Source organism: Sander lucioperca, chromosome 2 (genome assembly GCF_008315115.2).
Source record: "Sander lucioperca isolate FBNREF2018 chromosome 2, SLUC_FBN_1.2, whole genome shotgun sequence".
NCBI lineage: Eukaryota > Metazoa > Chordata > Actinopteri > Perciformes > Percidae > Sander > Sander lucioperca.
Window position 1 is genome coordinate 46,771,117 of NC_050174.1, and position 21,422 is coordinate 46,792,538.

The 21,422-nt window shown below is 40.2% G+C and overlaps 3 protein-coding genes across 6 annotated transcripts in view; 2 read left to right on the top strand and 1 right to left on the bottom strand.

The window, feature by feature from the left end:
* qsox2 (quiescin Q6 sulfhydryl oxidase 2) overlaps positions 1 to 7,203 on the bottom strand; it is a 9,406-nt gene extending 2,203 nt beyond the window's left edge. For both annotated transcript variants that reach the window (XR_004896681.1, XM_031302162.2), the window contains exons 1-10: positions 6,797 to 7,203; positions 4,315 to 4,415; positions 4,127 to 4,175; positions 3,515 to 3,620; positions 2,195 to 2,285; positions 1,956 to 2,101; positions 1,249 to 1,401; positions 1,035 to 1,164; positions 610 to 732; positions 338 to 488 (exon numbers count right to left, since the gene is read on the bottom strand). Coding sequence is in view for 1 of the 2 variants with exons in the window: in XM_031302162.2 (XP_031158022.1) it covers positions 338 to 488; positions 610 to 732; positions 1,035 to 1,164; positions 1,249 to 1,401; positions 1,956 to 2,101; positions 2,195 to 2,285; positions 3,515 to 3,620; positions 4,127 to 4,175; positions 4,315 to 4,415; positions 6,797 to 7,031 (1,285 nt within the window). In the remaining variant the exon portion in view is untranslated. The remainder of the gene's footprint in view (positions 1 to 337; positions 489 to 609; positions 733 to 1,034; positions 1,165 to 1,248; positions 1,402 to 1,955; positions 2,102 to 2,194; positions 2,286 to 3,514; positions 3,621 to 4,126; positions 4,176 to 4,314; positions 4,416 to 6,796) is intronic.
* A 590-nt stretch (positions 7,204 to 7,793) lies between these two features.
* cfap77 (cilia and flagella associated protein 77) lies at positions 7,794 to 14,732 on the top strand. Of its 3 annotated transcripts, none has more exons than XM_031302185.2 (7): positions 7,794 to 7,914; positions 9,658 to 9,741; positions 11,208 to 11,307; positions 13,109 to 13,352; positions 13,434 to 13,539; positions 13,899 to 14,000; positions 14,553 to 14,732. In XM_031302185.2, the coding sequence occupies exons 2-7, from the start codon at positions 9,679 to 9,681 to the stop codon at positions 14,673 to 14,675; spliced, it is 738 nt and encodes a 245-aa protein (XP_031158045.1). In that variant the 5' UTR covers positions 7,794 to 7,914; positions 9,658 to 9,678; the 3' UTR covers positions 14,676 to 14,732. The 3 variants fall into 3 exon arrangements, with proteins under 3 accessions (XP_031158045.1, XP_035854795.1, XP_031158046.1); XM_035998902.1 differs by having other exon boundaries at positions 7,843 to 7,909; XM_031302186.2 differs by lacking the exon at positions 7,794 to 7,914 and adding an exon at positions 9,347 to 9,485.
* A 675-nt stretch (positions 14,733 to 15,407) lies between these two features.
* barhl1a (BarH-like homeobox 1a) lies at positions 15,408 to 21,071 on the top strand. Its single transcript, XM_035998901.1, has 3 exons — positions 15,408 to 15,966; positions 17,734 to 17,935; positions 19,847 to 21,071. Exons 1-3 carry the CDS (start codon positions 15,570 to 15,572, stop codon positions 20,055 to 20,057), a joined length of 810 nt encoding a protein of 269 aa, XP_035854794.1. The 5' UTR covers positions 15,408 to 15,569; the 3' UTR covers positions 20,058 to 21,071.
* The last annotated feature ends 351 nt before the right edge of the window (positions 21,072 to 21,422 follow it).

The following is a 21,422-nucleotide window of genomic DNA, read 5'->3' on the forward strand; positions in this document are numbered from 1 at the left end:
GAGTCAGGACAAGAGGTATACCAGGAGAATAAGAAATCACAGACGGGTGTGCATTTGTGCTCTCGTACTTCCATCTTTGTCCATCCTTGAAAGCAAACCCATTTGCGTTTTCTTGCCGGACTACTCTAGCATTTGCTATTCAAATTTCAACTGGAGGGGCCAAAATATCAGACTGAGGGTGCAGTGCATGCTTTTGCACCTCCGTAGAACCGGGCCTGAATAGGGCCTCACACGTCAAGTTCACACAGGGACTCACACCCCGCCCTGTGACAGCTCTGTGTGTGTGTGTGTGTGTGTGTGTGTGTGTGTGTGTGTGTGTGTGTGTGTGTGTGTGTACCTGTGTTCTCCAGTGCAGTGGGCGTGGCATCATGCTGGACAGTCAGGACGTGAAACAGAGTCCAGAGGGAACATGGGTAACCTCGAAGCCCCGCCCTGCTGCCCTGGCAACCAACCCAGCGAAGCTCCGCCCCCAGGAACACACCTGAGATCTGGACAGGAAACTGGAAGTCAGCTGCTGCTCTGTGTGTGTGTGTGTGTGTGTGTGTGTGTGTGTGTGTGTGTGTGTTTAGTATGTGTGATTTGAGTGTGTGTTCAGTGTGTGTGTCTCACCCTCATCTTGTTGTCCACAAGGTCCAGGACAGCCTGGTAGGGGATTCGCGGAAGCGGCAGACTGAGCAGCCAATCAGAGAGAGTCTCCATGAGCTTCACCACAGAACCCCCACCTGGATACAACTGTACAGGTAAGAGAGAGAGACAGAGACTGGCTTCAGTGGGACTCTGCTGCTTTACTGGCAGCAGTGATACAGAACTCAGCTGGTGTATTAGTTTGTACAGTTTGTAGCGACAGTTCAGCACCAGCAGGGTGAGAAGTTTTTTCATCTCTCATTCCATGGAACTGATTTTCTATTTAATACTGGTGGACGTACTCTACGTGTGCTGTCACTGATGTACGTTGTTTTTTGTTTAAGTCTGTATTCTGTGACAATAAATGAAAAGTGTGATCCTTTTAAAAAGGTCTGAAGCTCTGCTGTTACCTTTGCGACCAAAGTGACAAAGTCCTTAAAGATCTTCAGCTCCTCCCCCTCCAGGGTATTATGGGTAGCCAGCTCGACTCTCAGCAGGTAGTGGAGGGCTGACTCCAGATCAGCTGCGTACACCTTGGACCTGCAGACAGACACAAACCGATTTACTGAAGATCCAGACTCTGCAGGCCAAGCTGAGGCGTGCCGGTCTCACGGAGTCTCTGACCTGTCAAAGTCTCTCCAGGGCTCGGTGCTCTGTTTGTCTGGCAGCGCCCCCATCTGGCCTTCACTGGTACTGCTGCTGCCCGACTTCAACCTGCGCTGAACTCCAGGTAACGTCCTCAACAAGGAAGAGAAGAAGAAACGCAACCGCTTCTGACTGAAGAAGGAAAAAATGAAGAGCAGGTTGGTGTGTATATATTTACACAATTAAAATATTTGATGAGACTCAACCCAGCTCTGTGCCGTCACTGTGGTCAAATATTTCTTGTGATACAGAAACTGAATCTGAAGAGACTTCCTGGTCATATCCCAATAAATACAAATAACAACTTAATGAGGAATAAACTGTGTGTGTGATGTGTGTCTATCTTTGTGAGGACCAACAGTTTTAGACCAGGGACGTGAGACCATTTTGTCCATTGTTCACAAAACTAAGACAGTTTGATGTGGTTTAACGGTTGAAGTTAGATCATATTTAAGACACCTGCCCATGTAATTGAAGATATAGTGTATCGACGATGTTGATCTAATTCAAAACCATATTTCTAGCAGATATATTGACTGTAAGCAAACATCTTACATTATTTAACTCACAACAAGTCAGTCCAAGTTAAAGTGTGTGTGTGTGTGTGTGTGTGTGTGTGTGTGTGTGTGTGTGTGTGTGTGTGTACTCACACATGCAGGTGTGTGTGTGTTTGTGTGTGTACTCACACATGCAGGTGTGTGTGTGTTGTGTTCGGGTGCAGCAGGTAAACAGAGGGGAAGGTTGTGATCTTCAGAGCATCCAGCAGGGGGAGATCAGAGCTCAGAGCTCTCTTCACCTCTACACCTGAGTACTGCAGCAGGTCCAAGATCACCTGACAGACAGACAGACAGACAGACAGACAGTTAGAGCCTCTGATCTCCAGTTAAAGTTAAACTGTATCCTTCTTTATTAGTATTGCGGTTACCTCTCGTCCTACGTAGGAGTCTGGTTCCTCTATGATGATGGCGGTGTAGTGATCTGACCTTTGACCCAACAGAGGGAGCAGCTCCACAGAACTACAGACAAACAGACAGACAGACAGACAGGTTTACACAGAGCCAATGATTCTGTCAGTACATCTATCTGGACACTGTAAAATGTCAGAGTCACAGTTTCCTGCAGCCAACAGGTAATATGACATCAATTACTTAGTTCGTAATTTTTGCTTGAAAATTGATTATTAAAGTGCCCATATTATGAAAAAATCACTTTTTCTGGGATTTGGGGTGTTATTTTGTGTCTCTGGTGCTTCCACACATATACAAACTTTGAAAAAAATCCATCCATGCTGTTTAGAGTGAGATACGGTTTCTGAATGTGTCCTGACTTCAGTCTCTGGGTGAGCTGTTCAAAATCGGCACGGCTTGTGACGTCACAAGCCGAAACGAGCAGGCTAACCGCAACCATTAGCTCGTAGCGTTAGCGTTAGCATGCTAACGCTAATGCTAACGCTAGCATGCTAATGCTAGCATGCTACCTCATTCTCAATAGCAAAGCACTGCTACAACACACAAGTTCACCATAATCTACAAAAGAACTATTTACATGTGCGCCCTCATTTAGAAGTCTCCCAGCTAATCCTGCCTTGTAACTGACCGAAGTTGTAGAAACAGCCTTTCTTTTACTGTCTATGGAGCTAGCTAGCTGACATGATCTACATCTGAGCTACTGCACATGTGCGAGTGCAATCAAAGATAGTACAGAAGAAGAAGAAGAAAAGAGGTCTCACTCTGTAGCTAAAACAGAGACCAGCTGAAAAGAGGATCTGCAGCAGTGAGAGAGAGCGGTGCAGTACAATAAAAATATGGTGTTTTTTGAAAATTAAACCATGTAAACCTATTCTGGTACAACCTTAAAATACAATTATGAACCTGAAAATGAGCATAATATGGCTGCTTTAAAGTAGTTGCTGTTCATTTTTGTTGCCGATTGTTTCAGCTACAGTATATCAAACATCATCGCACTGCAGAAGATGGAACCAGAGAATCATCTGAGTTTTTGCTTTGGAAAATGGCTCATTTATTTATCAAATAATATTTTTTAATAATTAAAAAAAAAAAAAAAAATCTTTCACAAACTTTTTTTATAGAGCCAGGTTCTGATTTGTTCTGTGAGGTTCAGTCAGGTTTAATCTGGTTCAGTCAGGCTCTGTCTGGTTTAGTCTGGTTCTGGCTGGTTCACTCGGGTTCAGTCCAGTTCGGTCTGGTTTGGTCTGGTTCAGTTTGGTTCAGCCGGGTTCAGGTACCTGTATGGTTCCAGTGGAGGACAGTGATCAGGCCGGTCCAGCTTGGTGTGGTTCTGCAGGATGTTCACCATCAACTGTCTTACTGACTGGATCTCTCTGTCTGCACCTAGAGACAGACAGAGAGACAGGTACAGAGTAGCCATTTAGGAAATTGGATTTGGACAAACTGTTTTCTGTTCGAGCAGCTACTGAGTGGAACCTCACCCCTATAACCATCAGCAATCTAAACACATACAGTACATTCAAGATCCAGTTAAAGAAATGGCTCATTGATAATCAGAACTGTCAACATTATCATTAACTTCATGACCTGCTCTTGCTGCCCCCTGCTGGCTTCTTGCCTTGAGTGTGTGCATGTGTTCATGTCTTTGTCTGATTGTTGGTCTGCAAAGTTTCTATTGTACATTTTAGCTTAATAGTACTTTTTACTAAATGTATTGTTATGTAAATATGTAATTTTACTTTCTTTTAGGGTGACTTTTATCATCTGTCTAGGGACTGCAGAAGGAAAATAGCCTTCTGGCTAACTCTGGCTTAGTGACAGAAATGTTTATTAATATGCACTGTCCCTGTAATAAATAAATAAATAATAAATGTGAGAGTGTGTCTCACCTCTGTATGGCGTCCCTCGGTCTGTATCTGGACTGTGAGCCCGAAAATACTGAAGACAACAAACAGTAAGGTTATTAGACAGTAGTACACACTGTTAGGATATTATATAGTATTAGTACACAGTAAACCCAGTCAGACTCAGTACACAGTACTAGTACCCAGTAGTAGTACTCAGTGTTGTGACATACTCTGAATGTCGGGTAGAACTTGATGCTGAACTCTTTACAGATGTCAAAGTTTTCCTCCTGAGCGCAGTCCAACACTGCCACACTGACCGCCTGCTGCCAGTCTGCGAGACAGACAGGCAGAGAGACAGGGAGAGACATGAAGGGAGAGACAGGGAGAAATAGGGAGAGAGAGAGACAGGGAGAGAGAGAGGGGGGGGGGTTATATATATATATATATTTTTTTTTTTTTACTTCATTCCCTCACATACACACTTCTGAAACCAAACCTACACTCTGTGTGTGTGTGTGTGTGTGTGTGTGTGTGTGTGTGTGTGTGTTTTGTCTCCCAGCTGCCAGTATCTCAGGGTTCGTGGGGAGGAGGTCTTTGTCTCTCAGATGTCCTTTGACTCCGACAGCAGGTCCACACATAAAGAGAGAGAGAGAGAGTGTGTGTGTGTGATTGTCAGAAGGGCAGCTGGTCTCCACTTGAATTATTCCCCAGAGAGATAGAGGCAGATGGAGTCTAAAGACAGCAGACTGATTCCCACAGATTTCCGTGTGTGTGTGTGTGTGTGTGTGTGTGTGTGTGTGTGTGTGTGTGTGTGTGTTGTTTCACTTCAGATTAATAATTAGATTTTTGAACAAACATACTCAGTTTACTTTGATATAAAACAGAGAAAAACTGCAAACCTAAAAATCAAATGTTTGACATCATCACCACTCAAAGTGACCTTAACTTTAGATTATTTCTTCACTGATTATGTCTGATGGACATTTTCACTGTTTGTCACATTTAATGGATCAACAGAGAAATCAAGAAGATATTTATCAGATCCATGTTTTTATTTCTGCCTGTGTATATTATTATTATTATTATTATTATTATTATTATTATTATTATTATTATTATTATTATATAATTGTTTTCTGAAGATCTCACTAAGGTTGTCAAAAACCACATGTGCAAAACGATATGATCTTTGTTGATTCTACATGTGATAGTATAGAAAGCACATAAAAACAAAAAAAACGTGTGTTGGTATGTGTTCAGTGACTTTTTCTGTACCAGCAGCACTGTGTGCAGGTTGTTAATTAAAAAAAATAAAATAAAAAGAATGATTCTGTTTTGTGTGCCCAGGACTTTTCTTTCTTTTTGCCATAAGTATTGAGTAGCTATCTTCTTTTTGTATTGTATCAAAGTTGAGAAATTCTATCGTGACAATCTTCGATCCGGCAACATGTTCCACAAAGCCTGTTTGACTTTTTATTACACTTTTATTACTTTTTAATTAAATTTGTATTATTTGCATTTCAACTGCTTTTATCTCTTTAAACGCACAATATGTCATTTTCTGCCGCTAAGGGTCTCTCAATCCAGACGATAACATTGCCGTCAGCTTCTCCCGGTTAGGATTCCTTCAGTGTTGATCGTTCAGGAGGTTTTTTACTGGGAGCCGAACTATCCACAGTGGTCTCCTCCTCTCCAAAACAAAAAGGTACGCGGTGATTATTAACCAGTGAAAAAACACTGAATGAAGCAGTTTCAGGTTAAAAAACAGTGTTTCTCCGACGCTGTTCAGCTCAACGTGGGACGGGTATCGAGCCGAGCTGCTGCTAACAGCTGATCCAGACGTCAAAATCAATTCAATTCAATTTATAGTGTAAAATCAAAACATATGTTACCTAAATGATTATTTCAGTGAAGGAGTTCTGGTTTACAATGTGTTGAAATCAATACACGCATGTGGAAAAATCAATATTAATTAAGTCTTCAGAGCCCTGACTCTGTTAGCTAACTGAGCTAACAGCTGATTAAAAACCCTTTTATTCACTGATAAACTATTTAAGTCTCTTGTGATTCAGGTTTGACTTCATGGAACAGTCCTCTGTTGCTGGGATACCTAAAGTGTCACTTGTCTGTTGCCTGGAAACATGAGCTCATCTCTCCGTTAGCACAACCACCTGTTAGCTTAATCAAGCTAATTTACTGCTGGTTTATAGGAATCTCTTCTAGCGTCAGTGGTGTCAGTAAAGATAAATCCAATAATGTTTATTAATAACATTGAGATTAAGTGACAAAAAGGCAGCTAATAAATAATCAATAACGTGGTAATACGTGTTTATTGAGATAAATACTAGGCGAGTCTTCTCTAAACCATTCTTGTATGCAATCACACCATCACTCAGAACTTCATTCAAAAACCTGTTAGTTTCCAGCTGCTTCACACAAATTAAAACACTTCAGTCACACGAGGAGGAGCTGTTTTTTTCTGTAATTAAGTGTTGATGTATTCATTGTATTAATGCCGAACTAAAGGTGGTATACGATTAACTCAGAAAACACACCGAATGATACTTTAACACGTATCGTCGTTTGACCGATCAACCGGGAATGAACTAGTAGTCCTATTTTGAATGGAGTCTGGTGTTGCTGTTTACAAAGGAGAATGGCACAAACCGGGCGGACGGGGAACCACCAAACCGAGTGTGTTTGCTGCTGTACCTTTGACATCCTGGGCCAGAGCCTTCCATGTGCTGGAGTACTGGATGCAGTGTCCACACCAAGAGGAGAAAAACTGGACCAGCCAGGCCGAGGACGAGTTAATGACGCTGGGCTTCAGGCTGCTGCTACTCAGGATCACCAGCGGGTCCTCCTCCGTGTACAGCCGGGCTGCGGTTCCCAGAGACCCGGGGACGAGCCAGAGTACGACCGCCGCTTTGAACCAGAACCGGATCATCTCTTCCGACTGGGGTAAGACACACCGAAAGAGCAGGCTGTCAGAGAGCTGCAGAATTTACAAATTCTGAAGTTCTGCCGAAAATAAGCAAAGAGACCCGGGCAGACATGAGAGCAGCTGTCCGAGAGCTACGTGTGTAACGAGCAGGAGGAAGGGGACAGACGTCTCACTCTGACGTGTTTCCGGGAAACAGAGAAAACGACTCGAACGCAAGTACAGTCTATGAACACAACACAGTAAAACAGAATACATATATTTAAGAAATAAAAACTATATCGATGACAAAAACAGAAAAAAAACAATTTTTGAACAGGATAATCACTTTACCCCACTTAATACATCCATGCTTTACCCTCGTAGATAGGCTATATATCTATTCTTTACTCCATAACAGTCTATGCCTTATTATTCCTTACCTGATTGGTTAGGGTTGCTAAGGTAACGACTCTACTCGTGTCGCTGTTTTTACTGAGGAGTGAATCACGTTTACCATAACAATTTCACTGTTTTTTTACTCTCAAACTTATAATATATATACTATCAAACAGTACGGAGAACTCTTAGAAGAATAATGTATTTTGTTTTGTCTTTTATTATAACTTTGCATTACTGACATGCTGCCCCCTGCTTATCTGATCCACTTTATAATATTAAGAGACTCCAGGTGCACCCTCAGTTCTCAAGTGAAGTCTCCATACATCCATAGCATCGATGTATCTCACTCATGGATGTTTTAAAGAAAGGAGAGCACTCTGGTAAGCTTTAATCTGAAACTTCCTGTTGAACAGTTTTTTTTTTTTTTTTTCTGGTGCAGTTTTACGTCAAAGTTTAGCGTCATGTTTCCATAGCAACGGAGTATCTCGACACCTGACGACACGGATAGGTCTGTAAATTAACTTATTATTATTATACTAGCGTTAATTATCTGTAAATTAGCGACTAAATAAAGTGTTTATGAAAAGTAATAAGTACTACAAGTATCAGTAGTTGTATCAGTATCAGCAGTACCGACAGTATGAGATATCTGTAATAATATTACAACTAAACGGCAGAGGAGCTAAACTAGCTAGCTAGCTAGCTAAAGAAGAAGGAAACGTGTGTTGAAATGTCTTTAAACCCAAGAACATTTCATTGATTCATTTTGACTGCATTTAATTCTAATATTCAGGTTGTTTGAGGCAGTTTTACACACATAATTTGTCTTTATTTATGAACACTGATCAGCTGTCAGAAAAAAGTTAAACTCCTGTTACACATTAGCTAACCTTAAATCTATTACAACTTTTAGAGGATTCAAAACGAGCCTGTTTTAATATTTAAAATGAAGTTACAGGTTGTTTTTTTATAGTTAGTTTTTTACTTACAGTAAAATATGTTTATTAACGTTTTATTGAAGCGTGTTTGCGTTTTCGTATTATTCTCTGTGACAAATTATCTTGACTGTTGACCGTTTTTTCATTCAGGTTTGTTCAATTTCACCATGATTACTAATGTATTTATTCGTACCTGTTTGTAGCATCAGTCAGAAACTACTGTTCTGATTGGCTAATGTGAAACCGATTCTGTTCCAGAAGAAAGAAAACTTTATACCAGAAATGACTAAAAAAAAAAAAAATCAGCCTCACAACAACTTCACTGTCATGTTCACTCTATAACTTCCCACAGGCGGAACTCAAAAATGATGAATATTGTTCTTTCAAGGTTTAGTTCACACAAATTAAAATAAGTAAGTCAAGTTTATATATATATATATATATATATATATATAAGTAAGTCAAGTTTATATATATATATATATATATATATATATATATATATATATATATATATATATATATATATATATATATATATATATATATAGCACTTTTCACAGATACAAATCACAAAGTGCTTAACAATAAAGTGAAATACAATAATTAAAAGACATAAGAATACAAAGGAGAACATAGACCATCAAACAGCCATAAAAACCCATGTATAACTAAAAGCCTGTTTGAATAGCAGTCTTCAACTGCTTTTTAAAAGAATCAACAGAATTTGAAGAGAGTGGCAGTGCATTCCACAACCTGAGTGCCACTGCCTGAAATGATTGATCCCCTCTGGTTTTAAAATGAGTGTGGGGGACCACTAACGAAAACGAAAAACAAAATAATTTCCTTCCTCAATCTGTCCAGTCTGTTTGGAGATGTATAACAACAAAATATAATTCTATGCACTTCTTTGACAAAACAAGCTCAACTAAAGGGCCACGTACCAGTTGTTTTTTTGTTTTAAAACTGTGTCACGGTCTTCATCAATGGAAGGTGCTGGATCTGATGCCATGCAGCTGTTCATTTCATCAAAATCACTTTAAGGAATCCATGTCAACTGAAAACAAATAAAGACCTGTGATGCAGCTGGAAGCCAATAAGTAGACCTGGAGTTGGGATTGTTTCGTCAAAGTATTTTAAAGTTAATAAAGGAACTTTTCTACTTCGACAATTCTTCTTTTCCATGCTCCTCCTTGTTTAACCAACATGTACTGCAAGACTGAGTGGTGGTGTTTCTGAAGTAAAGGATGTGAATACTTCTTCCACCTCTGACTGCAGTACTAACATTATTAATAACTGCTGTCACACCACAGAAGACCGTCTTCACAGGAAACATGTCTTCACCCAGGGTGGGTGTGGTCAGAGACTCCATGTTGACCAGACCACTGCTCATCAAGGTAAACAAGAATAATGTCACATAAAACATTCACAGGAAACATTTAAACTTAACAAAGAAGTCAACATAGAAATATTCTGTAGATGCTGAGCAATTCCTATTGAGTTTTGGAGGACTCTTACTGTGAAGGAGCTTCAAGACTTTTACTGTTAAGGAGCTGCAGTTTCAGCAGTTTTGCGTTAGTTAATCAGACTGTATTTATGCTAAAGTCACTTCTTATTCTTATTCTTTATTTATAAAGGACGACACACGTTAATCAACATTTCTGTAAATGTGCCAGTGTTAGCCAGCCGGCTAATTTTCAACTGTAGTCCTTTAGCCAGATGATTTTAGACCAGAGCAACAGGAAGCAGCAAGACATTAGTACAGGTTAAACTATACAGATAGAAGTCAACAAGACACCATACAGACCACTAAAACAACAGATAATCTTTCTCAGTTAGCCATGCAGAGCTACAGGAAGCAGCAAAACATTAGCATAGCTACACATCAAACAGTATCCACATTCAGTATAAGAGCAAGCATCAAAACACAGCCAAGCAACATAGACCTAAGCCATCTTCTAGCACCGTTCAACCATGCAAAGCAGTAACAAGTAAGAGTAACTTCCTGTAACCAGTTGTGGATGATGCATCATACAGTTTTAGTGATGTCATAATGAACTGTCCTTCAGACTCTGTGTGTGTGACTGTTGATAATCTGCTGTGTGTAAAACCTCCTGATGAACACTAGATGGCAGTACAGACACAGACTGAGCTCTTCAGGTTTTAAGGTCCAGACGAGTCAGAGGGACTGGGGCCAATGATGAGCTGCTGGGCCCCCAGTGACCCCCTCTTCTCTCTATGTAGTATGAACAGTTTAAATAAAATATATGTAAGCACTTTATACTGAAATAAGTATAAAGGGGCGCCTTAGGGTTGGTGGCTTCCAGACAGAGCTTATTAAACTGGATATTGTTTCCTTACTTCTAGGCAGCTGCTGGTTTCAGTGTAAAAATCAACCAACTAAGAGTCCAGAGAGACATCAGTCTATATTTATTACAGTTTGAGATCAGAGAATGTTTGGGAAATTCCCCATGGTGGTGCATTCAAGGACGTTCTGAAGGAAATAAACACATTCACATCATCCTGTTCACAAGATGTTTTTCTGTTTGTGTTTCTGACAGCAGAGATCATGGAGGCAAAACTTTCTTTGGACATAAAAGAGTCCCTGAATGCACCACTGAGGCGGGTTTAAAATATTCTCCATCATAGTGTGAAGGAAAAAAACTGCAAATTTCAAGTCTGAATGTTTTTTTGTTTTTTTTACAGAAATGGAGTGAAAATAGGACAGTGTGAAGTTACTGATGATGTTTATATGTGATGATGATGATGTTGATGATGATGATGATGATGATGATGATGATGATGATGATGATGATGATGATGATGATGATGATGATGGTGGTGTCCTTCCTCCTGTGTGCAGGCATCTTTGGGTCAGACCAGGTCCAGAGGTCTGTCAGTTCCTGGTCCAGAGTTCACTTTTGGAACCAGCAACTCGATCAGAGATGGAGGCGTGTCCGAGGGTAAGTCCCAACCACTGTAAACAACAACAACAAAGACTGTCAGCACATAGCATGAAGTATTAGCATGTAGCATTTAACACTCATACCGGGCCACACTGTGTTTAAAGGGATAGTTTGGATATTTTAAAGTGGGGTTGTATGAGGTCCATAGCCGATGTATTAGCTACAGTAGATTGGCGGTCGGCACGCCCCCAGTTTGGAGAAGCAGGCAGGAATACCGACACAGAAGCTAAGCAATGTTCTGCTGTGGACGGGGCAGCAGTTAAATGTATTTTAGATACCTTAAAAAAAATCAATATCAGTTTAAGGGTACGCTATATTTACAATGTTTTCACCGCTTTACCTTGCCATTAGCCAGCCCTTTACGACAGGGAACTGAAGCCGTTATCTATGCTCTCTTCAAAGCCACCAGACCCCTTTGACAAAAACAGTAATTTTACCTCGCAGATAACAGAAGTTGCTGGTCTAACGCTGCCTCGATTGGTTTGTTTGTGTGTTAGTTCCTCACCCTTTAAAACACCAAAAGTCACACAATAACACAAACTAACTAACCGATCACCATGTGCACAGGTATCAAGATCAAAATATCAAATATCAAAAATATCATACCTCATACAACCACCCTTCAAAAGATCTAAACTATGCCTATAAGGTTTGCTAGCATGCATCACCTGGAAACTGATAGCATTAGCATGCTGTTAGTGGTAAGCATAACCTAAATAAACACATTAGCAACATGTTTGAACATTTCCAAAACACAATGCTCAGGATAATGTATGCTGCTGTGTGTGTGTGTGTGTGTGTGTGTGTGTGTGTGTGTGTATGTGTATGTGTATGTGTGTGTGTGTGTGTATGTGTATGTGTGTGTGTGTGTGTGTGTGTGTGTGTGTGTGTGTGTGTGTGTGTGTGAGGTTTAGCATCGGTCAGCTGTCACAGTGTATTTGAATGAAGGAAACATGCCTTCAGGCAACAATCACTGCTGTCACTCACACACACTCACACACACACACACACACACACACACACACACACACACACACACACACACACACACACACACACAGATCTGTGTTGTTGTACCTCTATCTTTGTGTGGACATCTCAGACTTGGTTTTATTTAATGTTTTTTTTTTAAATTAATATTCCTGTTGGTTTATGAATCACTGTCTGGTTTATTTTTGATCTGCTGCTCCGTTATAAAGCTGAACCAGACCTCTCAGATGCTTCTGGTTCTGGTCTCAGATAGTTCTGGTTTAGGTCTGCTTCTTGTCCCCAGAGTCCAAACTAAACCTGGAGAAGCAGCTATCCATTTGTATGCTTCACATATCTGAAACTTTGAGATCTTAAACAATAAAATGGTTAATAATTAAAAAATAATAAATATATAGTTTTTGTTCAGCTTCATTTCACTTCTCATATGTATAGTTATTTATTAACTGCAAATATAATGATTTTAACACATTTGACATATCCTTTTTAAGCCTTTGAATGTTTTCAGTTTTAAATGTTCTCTGTTGATCTGTGAGCTGCTATCCTCACAGAGATAAATAAAGTTGTATTAAATTGAAATTTTAGGTTTAAGTTAGGTACAAAAAAGTGCGTGTGCAGGTTTTGACTGTCGACGATCACAACGATATTTATTTGTTTGGCTTGTTTTTAATGTCCATATAAAATATTCCTGATGAACCTTTAACGCAAAAAGAAGATTTTTGTTATTTAGGCATTCAACAACTCCTGTAAAACTTGCAGCGAGGCCTGCTGGGAGTTGTAGTTTCTGAGCATTGTCCCTGTGTCATGTCAGTTCTGTCCAGTTGGAGGGTTCAGTCCAGACGTGGACACTCTGCTCCTCATCAACCGCTCATTACGGACTTTGTGTCTCTGAACCGGGACGCAGTCAAGTCAGGTCTGGTGACGGCCAAAGAGCTGAGTCAGTACCGGGCTCAGAGGGGCGAGGCCAGGAGCAAGATTCCCGCCCCCAAACAGAAGGAGGGCAGGGCTTCATGGCGCCCCGCGGTGCCTGACATCACGTTTGGAGTCACAACCAGGTCAGAAAAACAACCACAGAGCTGATTATTGATTATTGAATGATGCTGATTGACTTACCACTGATCGATCTGTCCCGTCAGGGTGTCGTCTCCTCTGTCAGAACTCCTCTCTCATGAGTATGCTCGCCGCTGGGTGGACGAACAGCTGAGCAGGAATCAAACCAGCAACCACAAACAGCTGCAGAGGGTGAGAGCTTTTGGTCCGAGTCAATGGTCATCATCCCTAAGAGAACAGTGTGATGTCATTGTCCTGCGGAGAACAGTGTGATGTCATTGTAATTTATTTATTTGAACAGGGACAGTGCACAAAAAACATTAACCGATGTCTTGTGCCAGGTTGTAGCAAATTGCTAGTTTCCGCCCGTAGTCCCTGGCCATGTCATCCGCACACTGTCATTTACGCATGCAAATACTTTATTTCACAACGTTTTGGTCACACAGACCTTCCTCAGGTGAATTTATTTAGACATGAAGTTTGGTGTCAGAATGTGTGTGTGTGTGTGTGTGTGTGTGTGTGTGTGTGTGTGTGTGTGTGTGTGCGTGCAGATAAAACCAGGATGTATTCCTGACACAAGGACCAGCCTGCTGAGGAGGAGCAAAGCTCTGCCCGTCACACAGACGCCATTCAAACTGCCCCGCTTCATACAAGTAAGAACTTCCTGTTTCTGTCCAGGTATTTTTATTAAAGCTGCACTAATCTTTGTGTGTGTGTGTGTGTGTGTGTGTGTGTGTGTGTGTATGTGTGTGTGTGTGTGTGTGTAAAATGGTAAAGTGCCTCTGATAGTGATGAATTGTCTTTATCTTCTGCAGCTTTTTAGCCTCTTTTAGCTTCTAGTTTTGGTTTTCCTTTCACATTTCCTGCCTGGTTCAATCTCTTTTCAGAATAAAAATCTGATTAACCCACTGTGTACTTCCTGCTCAGCAGCCAACAGCAGACAGACACAGTTAGAGACTAGCTGGTGAACATACAATAGTGGAGGATTCAGCAGCTGGAGGATAGATATTTCCCTAAGGAGTTGGTAGAGACAAAAAACGGAGAGAGAATATTGGACACAAACACAAAGACTCCTAATAAGTCATCGTGTTGCTCTGTAACATGTTAGCATCAACTACTTTATAAGCTGATAATATGTCAGATGTTGTTTTCTTACAAACCGTCAGTTATTGCGGCTTTAAAAAAATAAATTGAATCCTCCTCAGGCTGCTCCGGCTCTGGACACCTTCAGGGACCAGGACGCTCGTCTCCGGGCAATCAGGGCTCATCAGTCAGACTCTGTGTCCAGGAGAGGAGTTCAGGGTCTGGGGACGTACAGTCTGGACTGAACTGAGGAGGAAACATGTTCAACCTTCATTCAAATAAAAAAGAAAAAGCATCATAAATCTGTGTGTTGTTCTTCCATCCACATCTGATTCCACCAAAACACAACCTGTGGTAAGATCAACCCCCATGGCTCTTATGGCAAGCTGTTTTAACATTTCATCGAACCACACTCCTATCTGTAATTACATTTCAGATATTCATAATAGCATTTTTCCTAGTCAAAATTATATTCTCACTAGTCAGAATGGAATTTAAAGATATCCACAATAACAGTCTTACTAGTAAAAGTTTCAACATATCTACAACTTTGATTGTACTAGTCAAAACTAAATTCAGGATTTAGAATCCTTAAAAAGTACAAATGGCCGTTTTAACATTTAATAGCTAGACTGGATATATTACAGATATTTGTTATTCAATTCTTCCTAGTCAAACAGAACATTTAAGGTGAATTGACATCAATTTTGCCATTCACGTGTATTCTATTGCAAATATCCAGAGCAGCTATCTGCCACAATAACTGGTCTTTAACTAACACACACACACACACACACACACACACACACACACACACACACACACACACACACACACACACACACACACACACAGTCAGCTGGGGGAGGAACTCTCTCTCCCTCTCCATGGTGCTGAAGAAATAAGCTGCTAATCGATTCTCCATCTGGATCAATAATCTTCACTCAGCAATCAAACAGTTTGGGCTTTTATTTTGTGAATCTGGTCTTTTTTAACTTATTGAATTTCAAAAGGAAAATTAAGTCACAATCAAACTAATATTTGAAGTCGTACGTCATCTTCCGCTGCTGTACTCTACTGTTTCTACTGTAATGTGTCTGCACACCTGAGTGCACAAACTCACCTGAGTCAGGACGGAGATGGAGGTTTCTGCCTCCGGCTGCTCCAGGTTCCGCATCGACTCTCTGCTCTGCCTCAGGCCGGCGGGCGCGCTCCTCTCCCGGGCAGACCCTCCGGAGCTCAGCCCGGGCAGCAGCAGCGGCTGCTCGGCGCCTCCTTCCCCACGAAGAAAGCCGGTTCCACGGCTGGAGTCTGTGTTGCTGCCCGGTCACCTGCAGCAGTTCCAGCCCCGTACCGTCAGCTCCTCTTTCCTTATCCGGGACATCTTAGGGGACTGCCGGCCCTACTCTGATCCGGATCTGGTCGACTCTGACCCGGGACAGCCTGAGCTAGAAGCCGAGCCATTCCAGTCCGGACCGGAAGAAGACTATCAGGATAAAAGTCACAGCAGCTTCTCTTCTGACAGTGAATCCAGAGGTAAGAGACCAGAAAAATCATTATTACAGAAAAACAACAAAATAAGAAAAAATATTAGTTTACGTTGACATGACCAAGTAAAATCTTCGTAGCCTACTGAGAAGTTATTTCATAATTTTAATGTTAAAAAAGAAGACAATTTAGTGGTTTTATCTGTTCTATCCGAAATAAATACAGAGTTTTAATCATAATCTGAAATAAAAACGGTTTATGTGACCAGAAAACATTTTAGATAATAGTGAATATGAAGCCGTTATAATTAATATGATATGCGGTGATTTCTAAGAATACAACTGTTTTCGGTTTCAGGATTCAGATGATTTAATATTAAATTATATTAAAAACACGGGAGTCAAAATATGAAGCATGTTTTTAGGTTGTTATTTGTAGAAAATAAATAAATAAGAGTTTGTAAATCAACTCCGATCCGCCGCTGAAGGAGAATTGATTTATTATTTTATAAATCTCTTATTTTATTTCGTTTTGAGCTTCCTGATTTTCCTCATTTATTATTAATAATAACAACAACTAATAATAATAAGCGCTAATATTTTGATTTTATTGGCAAATATCTAACCATATATCATGAAGCCATTCATCCTCCTTCATGTTATCATTACACATTCAGCTCAGAGTTAAAATGATAAATTAAAATTTAGTTGTTTTGAAATTTGGTTCCAATAACTTTTTTAGTTTTTTAAAGTAGGCTAAGTTTTACATTTTCAGCAGCTCTTCTGTTTTTTATATAAAGCCGTCTGCACTGCATTAATTGTAATCTATAAATAAAAATAAATTCATGTAGTTGTATTTATTCCGCTGCTGCCTTTGAAGGTTTTATTAAGGAGGCCAATTAAGGACAAAAATGTCGGAGTTGCTCATTAATTATTAATCAGAAAGTGTCACTGAAAGACGGTATTTTTCTCTGAACTACATCACATTTACTTTCATGTCACATTTCAAGCCTTGTATCACGATAAGAAAAAAAGGACAAAGCAATGCTATCATTGTAAAAATAAACCAATTATAAAATATCACTGTCTTCAAATGAATGCTGTCGCTTTACAGATCTTAAACCAAGCAGCTGTTTAGTGTGTTTTATTTTTAATGAGGTTTTTATGATTCAGAAATAAGACGTTTTGATCTGAATGAATCAGACTGAAATACTGATGATGAATTAATAATGAAAGTATAAACAGTCTGATGATGATGATTGTAAACGTGTCACTGTGTCCTCCTCGGACCTCTCACAGGGAAATATTATCAAGGACTCTGAAGTGACGGCTTCTATCTTTACAGTCTTCAGAATCAAATCTATTAAACAATAACACCTTAAAAACAAAGTGAGACAGCAGCTTCTCTTCTTTTAGTCTAAAACACAAACTGAATCCTGTCTCTAAAGAACCTGAAACCAAGACTGGATTCAACCATCAGGTGGGCACACTGACCCCCCTGTTACCCTCACCCTGGGGCTTTTGGGGCCCTTGAGGTCTGGGGCCCCAGGGTGCCAAAAAAGGGTGCCTGCTTTAGCCGTTAAACCCAGATTGCAGTTAAAACGTCAGTCTCATTCAGTTCAATGTGACAGCAAACCTAAAAAGACAACAAAGAGATTTGATTAAAGTCCAAATGTTTCCATCATATTTATTTTTTCTCTATGACCAAACCATTTAAGAATATTTACTGAATGTCTTCAGTCACATTCTATCAGTAATAACAACCTGCAGGATGAGGGGTGTGATGGGATGTCATTTCTACCTGTCAATCACTCAGTGCAGAGCGGGGCCTCGGACCCCGTGACGGATCATCTGAAGAAACCTCGTAAAGCTCGGACGGCGTTCAGCGACCAGCAGCTGTCGAGGCTCGAGAGGAGCTTCCAGAAACAGAAGTACCTGAGTGTCCAGGATCGCATGGAGCTGGCTGCTTCACTGCAGCTCAGTGACACCCAGGTCAAGACCTGGTACCAGAACAGGAGGTAACATATACAAGAATCATAGAAACACAGAAGACCTGGTACCAGAACAGGAGGTAACATATACAAGAATCATAGAAACACAGAAGACCTGGTACCAGAACAGGAGGTAACATATACAAGTATCATAGAAACACAGAAGACCTGGTACCAGAACAGGAGGTAACATATACAAGTATCATAGAAATACACAAGACCTGGTACCAGAACAGGAGGTAACATATACAAGTATCATAGAAACACACAAGACCTGGTACCAGAACAGGAGGTAACATATACAAGTATCATAGAAACACACAAGACCTGGTACCAGAACAGGAGGTAACATATACAAGTATCATAGAAACACAGAAGACCTGGTACCAGAACAGGAGGTAACATATACAAGTATCATAGAAACACACAAGACCTGGTACCAGAACAGGAGGTAACATATACAAGTATCATAGAAACACAGAAGACCTGGTACCAGAACAGGAGGTAACATATACAAGTATCATAGAAACACACAAGACCTGGTACCAGAACAGGAGGTAACATATCATAGAAGGTTGGACAAGTAGGTAATCAGACAATGGGCCTCTGAGCACAAATATGTAAAAGGCCCCCCACCCCTCCTACATATAAGTAGGACCCCAAGACTGAAAGGGACATGGCTGACTCATTTGTGGTCATTTTGTGTCTCTTTGTGGTTGTTTTATGTATCCTTGTATTGGTGTGTCTCTTTGTACTCCTTTTGTGTCTCTTTGTGGTTTGTTAGTCTTTTTGTGTTGGTTTTGTCTCTCTTTGTGGTCGTGTTGTGTGTCTTTGTAGTTGGTTTGTGTGTCTTTGTGGCCATTTTGTGTCTTTTTGTGATCATACACAGAAACATACCACAACAGGAGGTAAATTATAGAAATATATTTAACAAAATAATGTCACCTCGAAGTCCATTCAGTAGCTGTTACAAGCTTTTGATCTTCTTTAGTATATGGTAAAGCCAAAAATCAGAAATCTCAATAACATACACAATGACTGTATAAGATTTAGTACCAAAACAGTAGTTTAACTGTCGTCAAAAATATGAATCAAAATATAAAGGACCTGATACAAGAGTAAAATATTATGAAAAAATACTATTTTAGTATTAGGACAAAATAAAATATATTCAAACAAATAGTATATTCCCTGCTTTAACAACAATTGTCTTAGTTTAGTCTGTCTGTCTGAGTTCAGTATCACTGTAGACAGACACATGTGAGACATCTTCTGATTAATAATGAACGCTGTCTGATCAATAATTCAGCAGTGTGTGCTGTAATTAATGATTAATAATTCATGCAGAAACAAATCTGGAGCTTTTAGTGCAGAATCAAAGAGAGCAGGAGGAGCGTACAGAACTGATTATTTATTGATTTATTTGTATTGTTCCATGTGCTCTGAGAATGCTTTACTGTGATTGGCCGGAGGTCTAAATGAATCATCAATTGTACAATTTAGCTTGGACGAGCTTGACTTTATTCAGTTGTTATTTATTGGATTACTTTTGTTTTTCTTCAAAGAAAAATAAGTTTTTATTTGGTATTTTTGATAAGAAGGAACTTCTTAAAGCCTACTAACTTTTTCTAAACATTTTATGGTAAATCGTATTATTTTTTATGTTAACTTCTAGGTAAAAATTTAAGCTCATTTTATCTTGCGGCACAATAATTTATGTGTGCAAGATATAACTGTGTGTGTGAAATGTGTGTGCAAAACTAACTTGCATAGATGATAACAACTTGTGAAAATAACCTGTACGAACAAGTTAAGAAGAAATCTTCAGGGCTCAGGACGTGTTTTACACCAAATACAATTCTAATGTTCTTGGTATATTGTTGTAATTATAAACATCATTATGAACATGTTATAAATCTGTTTCCTCTGACACGACAGAACAAAGTGGAAGCGTCAGTCAGCTGTTGGTTTGGAGCTGCTGGCTGAAGCCGGCAGGATGTTCCTGCCCACACACTACCTGTACCCTCCTGCCCCGTCCACACTGGACCTATACCTGTACCGAAGCCACGCCCCCCCCCACCACCACCACCACCCAGCACCTCCCCTGCTGTCACGTGTGCTGACCCACACGGAACCACACCCGCGCTGACACCAGCACACTGGGAGGACTGGTTCCTACAGGATGACGTACAGGAACAAAAGAACTCATTCATGTTTGGAGATAGAATTCTTTACTTTAGATTGGGTGTCAAACTCATTTTAGTTCATGGGCAATATACCCCATAATTTGATCTCAAGTGGGCCAGACCAGTAAACCTCTCCAGAAAGATCAGAAACGTTATCTGCCACAGAGTTTCTTGTCAGCTTGAGGTTGGCAAAAGCAAGTTACTTCTGCTGCGACAGCGTTCTAAGGCCCAATGTAGGAAAAAATAATGTTATGGACCCGGGAGAGAGGAGTAATATTCTGAGAAAAAACTCTGAATTTCTAAGATTAAAGTCGTAAATTTACAGAAAAAGAACTTGGATATTTTCTTAGATTAAAGTGGTAAATTTGGAATTGGAATTAATTACTTCTCTGCAATTTTCGCACTTTGCAAAGTCATCTGGTGGGCCTGATTGGACCATTGGCGGACCGGTTCTGGCCCACGGGCCTGGATTAGAAGAATGAAGTTAAGGAGACTTTTATTAAACCTCGCTCATGGTTCTGCTTTTGTTCCACGGTTCTACACCGGCTTCAGGGATGCGTTCCTGGAACTAAATCTGGACTCAGTCAGGAGGCGATACTGAATGCAGGTTAAGGTAGTCTGGGGCAGTGATGTTGGTCGGGATTGGTCGAGCAGATGTGACGTCACATCACAACAAGGACAACTCCAACAAACAAAAGTAACCCCTTTTTCATCTGTACGGAGCAGGACAACCGGTCCTTTAAAAAGGACCAAGTGGAGACATTTGTTGGACAAACCAACATGTTGAGGCTTCAGGGGAAGATTTAAAACACAACATTCTGTCCATATATTTCTAACAGTGATAATAACAACACTGTACTCACAAAAAGAGCTGAGAAAGAAACAAACTGCCGACTGAAGATTCTGGGTGTTTTGAATGTCTAGTTGTTATATTTCAGTTTTTAAAAAATTTCAATAAATATGCAAGTAATTCTTAATGTTTTTGCTTTATTATTTGTTGTGTATTTTGAAGGTACATTATGACTTAAAAGTATGTTTATGACACAACAAAGTGTGAAAGAGGTCTGAATAGTTTCAGGTCCTGAGACCTTTTTATGGACTCACATTGGCCTTTTTGGGGGCTTAACTCAGACTCCTTGTACTAGTTTTGATCTAATGAGATTGACTGGGACTTGTCCTGGGTCTAGTCCACAGGTACACAGATATTTAGCCTGCGCCGTTATGTCCTTTGATGATGCATCGTAAATGAGGCGAAATTTCACGCAATGGCGAACGGAGCCAAAATAGTGCTGGTTCTCACATGATTTTTCTTTTACATGTTTGCACAT

Coding starts and splice junctions, on each gene's coding strand:
- cfap77 (XM_031302185.2), top strand. CDS start 9,679: ATGTCTTCACCCAGGGTGGGTGTGGTCAGAGACTCCATGTTGACCAGA. Junction 11,308..13,108: donor AGATGGAGGCGTGTCCGAGG/GTAAGTCCCAAC, acceptor GTGTCATGTCAG/TTCTGTCCAGTTGGAGGGTT. Junction 13,353..13,433: donor ACGTTTGGAGTCACAACCAG/GTCAGAAAAACA, acceptor CTGTCCCGTCAG/GGTGTCGTCTCCTCTGTCAG.
- barhl1a (XM_035998901.1), top strand. CDS start 15,570: ATGGAGGTTTCTGCCTCCGGCTGCTCCAGGTTCCGCATCGACTCTCTG. Junction 15,967..17,733: donor TTCTGACAGTGAATCCAGAG/GTAAGAGACCAG, acceptor TCAATCACTCAG/TGCAGAGCGGGGCCTCGGAC. Junction 17,936..19,846: donor ACCTGGTACCAGAACAGGAG/GTAACATATACA, acceptor CTGACACGACAG/AACAAAGTGGAAGCGTCAGT.